At 47.3% G+C, this 6,601-nt stretch overlaps 1 protein-coding gene across 1 annotated transcript; it reads left to right on the top strand.

Moving 5' to 3' along the window:
• The first annotated feature begins 256 nt into the window (after positions 1 to 256).
• Positions 257 to 2,538, top strand: LOC142070203 (uncharacterized). The gene is made up of 2 exons (XM_075123735.1): positions 257 to 1,323; positions 1,913 to 2,538. The coding sequence occupies exons 1-2, from the start codon at positions 912 to 914 to the stop codon at positions 2,446 to 2,448; spliced, it is 948 nt and encodes a 315-aa protein (XP_074979836.1). The 5' UTR covers positions 257 to 911; the 3' UTR covers positions 2,449 to 2,538.
• The last annotated feature ends 4,063 nt before the right edge of the window (positions 2,539 to 6,601 follow it).

Here is a 6,601-nt window from a genome sequence, read left to right as displayed (position 1 = left end):
GGTAATTTGTGTGGCCCATTCCATGATATCATCTACTTCTCTGGTTGTGTCCTTGTTTGGTGAAGGCAGTTTTAAGTGTGTTAAGGTGTATATCCTGGATTTTCACTTCTGTGCATATTCTTAATGTGTCTGTGAATTTCTTCATATCCAACATAGCTTTTTGCTGAACCAGGGAGGGATCTGCCACTGAAAATTCATGGTGTCTGGCCCCCACTGCAAAGAGTAAACCTTTGGATTGCCAATTTGTTTGGACATATTCCTGGAGGTTTCATCACTTGACATAATCTTTATTTCAAGATTAATCTTTAATTCCTGGACACTCCAGAACAATCCTGGAGGGTTGACAATCCTAGACTCTATTGTTATTTTGAGTTTACACTTAGCCCTGGTCTACACTAGGACTTTAGGTCGAATTTAGCAGCGTTCGATGTAAACCTGCACCCGTCCACACGATGAAGCCCTTTATTTCGACTTAAAGGGCTCTTAAAATCGATTTCCTTACTCCACCCCTGACAAGTGGATTAGCACTTAAATCGGCCTTGCCGGCTCGAATTTGGGGTACTGTGGACACAATTCGACGGTATTGGCCTCCGGGAGCTATCCCAGAGTGCTCCATTGTGACCGCTCTGGACAGCACTCTCAACTCAGATGCACTGGCCAGGTAGGCAGGAAAAGAACCGCGAACTTTTCAATCTCATTTCCTGTTTGGCCAGCGTGGCAAGCTGCAGGTTACCATGCAGAGCTCATCAGCAGAGGTGACCATGATGGAGTCCCAGAATCGCAAAAGAGCTCCAGCATGGACCGAACGGGAGGTACGGGATCTGATCGCTGTATGGGGAGAGGAATTTGTGCTATGAGAACTCCGTTCCAGTTTTCAAAATGCCAAAACCTTTGTCAAAATCTCCCAGGGCATGAAGGACAGAGGCCATAACAGGTACCCAAAGCAGTGCCGCGTGAAACTTAAGGAGCTGAGGCAAGCCTACCAGAAAACCAGAGAGGCGAACGGCTGCTCTGAGTCAGAGCCCCAAACATGCCGCTTCTATGATGAACTGCATGCCATTTTAGGGGGTTCAGCCACCACTACCCCAGCCGTGTTGTTTGACTCCTTCAATGGAGATGGAGGCAACACGGAAGCAGGTTTTGGGGACGAAGAAGATGATGATGACGATGAGGAGGAGATTGTAGATAGCTCACAGCAAGCAAGCGGAGAAACCGGTTTTCCCGACAGCCAGGAACCGATTCTCACCCTGGACCTGGAGCCAGTACCCCCCGAACCCACCCAAGGCTGCTTCCTGGACCCGGCAGGTGGAGAAGGGACCTCTGGTGAGTGTACTTTTTAAAATACTATACATGGTTTAAAAGCAAGCATGTGAAAGGATTACTTTGCCCTGGCATTCGCGGTTCTCCTGGATGTACTCCCAAAGCCTTTGCAAAAGGTTTCTGGGGAGGGCAGCCTTATTGCATCCTCCATGGTAGGACACTTTACCACTCCAGGCCAGTAACACGTACTCGGGAATCATTGTACAACAAAGTATTGCAGTGTATGTTTGCTGGCATTCAAACAACATCCGTTCTTTATCTCTCTGTGTTATCCTCAGGAGAGTGAGATATCATTCATGGTCACCTGGTGTGAAATAGGGTGCTTTTCTTCAGGGGACACTCAGAGGAGCCTGTTCCTGCTGGGCTGCTTACCTGTGGCTGAACAGAAATGTCCCCCGCTGTTAGCCACGGGGAAGGGGGAGGGTTGAGGGGGTAGCCACGCGGTAGGGGGAGGCAAAATGCGACCTTGTAATGAAAGCACATGTGCTATGTATGTAATGTTAACAGCAAGGTTTACTCTGAAAGAGTGTAGCCACTGTTTTATAAAATGTGTCTTTTTAAATACCGCTGTCCCTTTTTTTTTCTCCACCAGCTGCATGTGTTTCAATGATCACAGGATCGTCTCCTTCCCAGAGGCTAGTGAAGATTAGAAAGAAAAAAAAACGCACTCGTGATGAAATGTTCTCTGAGCTCATGCTGTCCTCCCACACTGACAGAGCACAGACGAATGCGTGGAGGCAAATAATGTCAGAGTGCAGGAAAGCACAAAATGACCGGGAGGAGAGGTGGCGGGCTGAAGAGAGTAAGTGGCGGGCTGAAGACAGGGCTGAAGCTCAAATGTGGCGGCAGCGTGATGAGAGGAGGCAGGATTCAACGCTGAGGCTGCTGGAGGACCAAACCAGTATGCTCCAGTGTATGGTTGAGCTGCAACAAAGGCAGCTGGAGCACAGACTGCCACTACAGCCCCTGTGTAACCAAACACCCTCCTCCCCAAGTTCCATAGCCTCCACACCCAGACGCCCAAGAATGCGGTGGGGGACCACCGGCCAACCAGCCACTCCGCCACAGAAGATTGCCCAAAAAAAAGAAGGCTGGCATTCAATAAATTTTAAAGTTGTAAACTTTTAAAGTGCTGTGTGGCATTTTCCTTCCCTCCTCCACCACCCCTCCTGGGCTACCTTGGTAGTCATCCCCCTATTTGTGTGATGAATGAATAAAGAATGCATGAATGTGAAGCAACAATGACTTTATTGCCTCTGCAAGCAATGATTAAAAGGAGGAGGAGAGGGTGGTTAGCTTGCAGGGAAGTAGAGTGAACAAAGGGGCGGGGGGTTTTATCAAGGAGAAACAAAGAGAACTTTCACACCGTAGCCTGGCCAGTCATGAAACTGGTTTTCAAAGCTTCTCTGATGCATACTGGGCCCTCCTGTGCTCTTCTAACCGCCCTGGTGTCTGCCTGCGCATAACCAGCAGCCAGGTGATTTGCCTCAACCTCCCACCCCACCATAAACGTCTCCCCCTTACTCTCACAGATATTGTGGAGCGCACAGCAAGCAGTAATAACAGTGGGAATATTTGTTTCGCTGAGGTCTAAGCGAGTCAGTAAACTGCGCCAGAGCACCTTTAAACGTCCAAATGCACATTCTACCACCATTCTGCACTTGCTCAGCCTGTAGTTGAACAGCTCCTGACTACTGTCCAGGCTGCCTGTGTACGGCTTCATGAGCCATGGCATTAAGGGGTAGGCTGGGTCCCCAAGGATAACTATAGGCATTTCAACATCCCCAACAGTTATTTTCTGGTCTGGGAATAAAGTCCCTTCCTGCAGCTTTTGAAACAGACCAGAGTTCCTGAAGATGCGAGCGTCGTGTACCTTTCCCAGCCATCCCACGTTGATGTTGGTGAAACGTCCCTTGTGATCCACCAGAGCTTGCAGCACTATTGAAAAGTACCCCTTGCGGTTTATGTACTTGGCGGCTTGGTGCTCCGGTGCCAAGATAGGGTTATGGGTTCCGTCTGTGGCCCCACCACAGTTAGGGAATCCCATTGCAGCAAAGCCATCCACTATGACCTGCACATTTCCCAGGGTCACTACCCTTGATATCAGCAGATCTTTGATTGCGTGGGCTACTTGCATCACAGCAGCTCCAACAGTAGATTTGCCCACTCCAAATTGATTCCCAACTGACCGGTAGCTGTCTGGCGTTGCAAGCTTCCACAGGGCTATCGCCACTCACTTCTCAACTGTGAGGGCTGTTCTCATCTTGGTATTCATGCGTTTCAGGGCAGGGGAAAACAAGTCACAAAGTTCCATGAAAGTGCCCCTACACATGCGAAAGTTTCGCAGCCACTGGGAATCATCCCAGACCTGCAACACTATGTGGTCCCACCAGTCTGTGCTTGTTTCCCGAGCCCAGAATCGGCGTTCCACAGCATGAACCTCTCCCATTAGCACCATGATGCATGCATTGGCAGGGCCCATGCTTTCAGAGAAATCTGTGTCCATGTCCTGATCACTCACGTGACCGCGCTGACGTCGCCTCCTCGCCTGGTATCGCTTTGCCAGGTTCTGGTGCTGCATATACTGCTGGATAATGCGTGTGGTGTTTAATGTGCTCCTAATTGCCAAAGTGAGCTGAGCGGCCTCCATGCTTGCCTTGGTATGGCGTCCGCACAGAAAAAAGGCACGGAACGATTGTCTGCCATTGCTCTGACCGAGGGAGGGGCGACTGAGGACATGGCTTACAGGGTTGGCTTCAGGGAGCTAAAATTAACAAAGGGGGTGGCTTTACATCAAGGAGTATTTCAGGCAGGACTTCACGGAGGGTTCCAATAAGAAATGGTGCACCTAAGTTATTGTTCTTATTGGAACAAAGAGGTTAGTCTGGCCTCTGATTGATACATGGCTAGATTTACCTCGCTGCACCTTCTCTGTGAGTGACTGCAGTGTGACCTAGAGGAATGAGTCCCCTAGACAGGGGAGGGGGGGAAGCAAATGAGTACAAAACAAATCTGGTCTATTTCTTGTTTTGATCCACTCCATCTATCTTTTACATCTTTGGCTGGCAGCAGATGTTGCAGAAGGACTACAAGCCATTCTCATCTGTTGCCTGCCCAGCAGAAGATGGTGCAATACGACTGCTAGCCATCCCCATCTCTTGCCTGCCCGGCAGAAGATGGTACAGTACGACTGCCAGCAATCCGTATTGCCTGCCTGCTCGCCATAAGATGGTTCAATAGGACTGACTGCAGGACTAAAGAGAATGACCTGGTCAAGTCACTCCAAACTTAGTCCCTGTGCCCATGTCTGTCCAGGCGCTCCCGGCCGACGCGGCCAGGAGGACCTTGGACATGACAATGACGGCTACCGGTCATATTGCACTGTCTGCTGCCAGAAGGCAATGGGTTGCTGCTACTATGTAGCAATGCAGTACTGTGTCTGCCAGCACCCAGGAGACATACTGTGATGGTTACCTGAGCGGGCTCCATGCCTGCCATGGTATGGCGTCTGCACAGGTAACTCAGGAAAAAAGGCGCGAAACGATTGTCTGCCCTTGCTTTCACGGAGGGAGGGAGGGAACGGGGGCCTGACGATATGTACCCAGAACCACCCGTGACAATGTTTTAGCCCCATCAGACATTGGGATCTCAACCCAGAATTCCAATGGGCAGCGGAGACTGCGGGAACTGTGGGATAGCCACCCACAGTGCAACGCTCCGGAAGTCGACTCTAGCCTCGGTATTGTGGAAGCACTCCGCCGAGTTAATGCACTTAATGCACTTAGAGCATTTTCTGTTGGGACACATACACTCGAATATATAAAACCGATTTCTAAAAAAATGACCTCTATACATTCAACCTGATTTCGTAGTGTAGACATACCCTTATATTGTTTATATCTTACAGCTATTTTTGGATAATATCATGGAATCTATAAATATTTTGGAGGCACCAACCTTTACCTTTTTTTCTACAATAAATTATGTTGATAGTGCTGGAAACAACAGTAGTCCAGTTTTAAGGTTTAGGGAACTCCCCCCATGCACTTCTTTGAAAAGCTAACAGGGAATTCCAAGCCATCATAAACTGGAATTAAAGCTAACACTATAACCAAAGTCACAACACAGTCTTATCGATTTGATGGAGAAAACAATGGGAGATAATAAGAGTATGCAACAACTTGTCTCTGCTGTTAATGGTCCACTTAATGAAGCCAAACTGAAAATAACATTTATGACAGAAATATTAGTCCCCAGCAGTGTGCCAGCCTATGACTTTGGATTTAAATTTTCTAAAAGGAATCATGGTATCAGTGAAATCAGTGCATAATACCTTATTGCAAGAGGCAAAATGTGCCTGCATAAATAAGACATTATGCTAATTCAAATTCTATAAGTTTCATTTATCCTCAGTAGTCACGCTCAGATAACTTTAGAAATGATCTGATTTTTTTTTTAAATAATCTTTCAAAAATAGTTTAACAAAATAGCTATGATGTCTTACCGCTGCCATTAGGACTCCTTCTGGCACATGCTATTTATATTACTTGCTGACACCTGCACACGTACTGCAGCCCTTGTAATGACTCTGTTTACAGAGCTCAGCAGCACTCTTAATAACCAACTCTACTTTTTTGACTTTGGAGCCTAGAAATATAGTGTCTGCTTTAGCAAAAATCTACCTGATATCAGCTACTGGGAGCAACTGCTATTTTGACCATGAGTAACCTGTTTTCAGGGGCATGCAACTGACCTGCTACATGGCACAGCTATGCTTTTGCAAAATCTTCAGCTATCAGCTTCTGTCTTTAATGCTGTATTTTCATTTGATTCCTTTATGTCAGAACAGGGATACGTTCAACTGGGCTAACAGATGCCAGGTCCTTGTGCATTGTTCTTGAACTTGTGCCAAAGAAGAATCACAGTGAAATATGCACAGGCACACTCAATCCTCTGCGGAAGCCATGCTCAGTACCTGATATGTGAGGTGTTTATTTTAAAAGTTTCAGTGTATTGGATTTCAACAAGAGGTCTTATTCTAGAAAGACGATGTACTCCAATGTCACTGAAATAATATGAATTTTCATGTAGTTTAACCTGACCCATGTCAATAATGTGGATTCCCACCCCCCTACCCCCCCGTTTCTGAGAAGACTCAAAGGGCCTGGGGCTGGGTGTCTCGGTAGTTATCAAAATTAAATGCTTGTGGTCAACATACTATACCTGTGGAAATGTCTTATTTTACCTCCATCCTTTAAAGGTGTTTTCCTACCCTTTCAAT

This window comes from Caretta caretta, chromosome 1 (assembly GCF_965140235.1).
Source record: "Caretta caretta isolate rCarCar2 chromosome 1, rCarCar1.hap1, whole genome shotgun sequence".
In the NCBI taxonomy this organism is placed as follows: domain Eukaryota; kingdom Metazoa; phylum Chordata; order Testudines; family Cheloniidae; genus Caretta; species Caretta caretta.
This window is presented reverse-complemented; position numbering and strand designations above follow the sequence as displayed.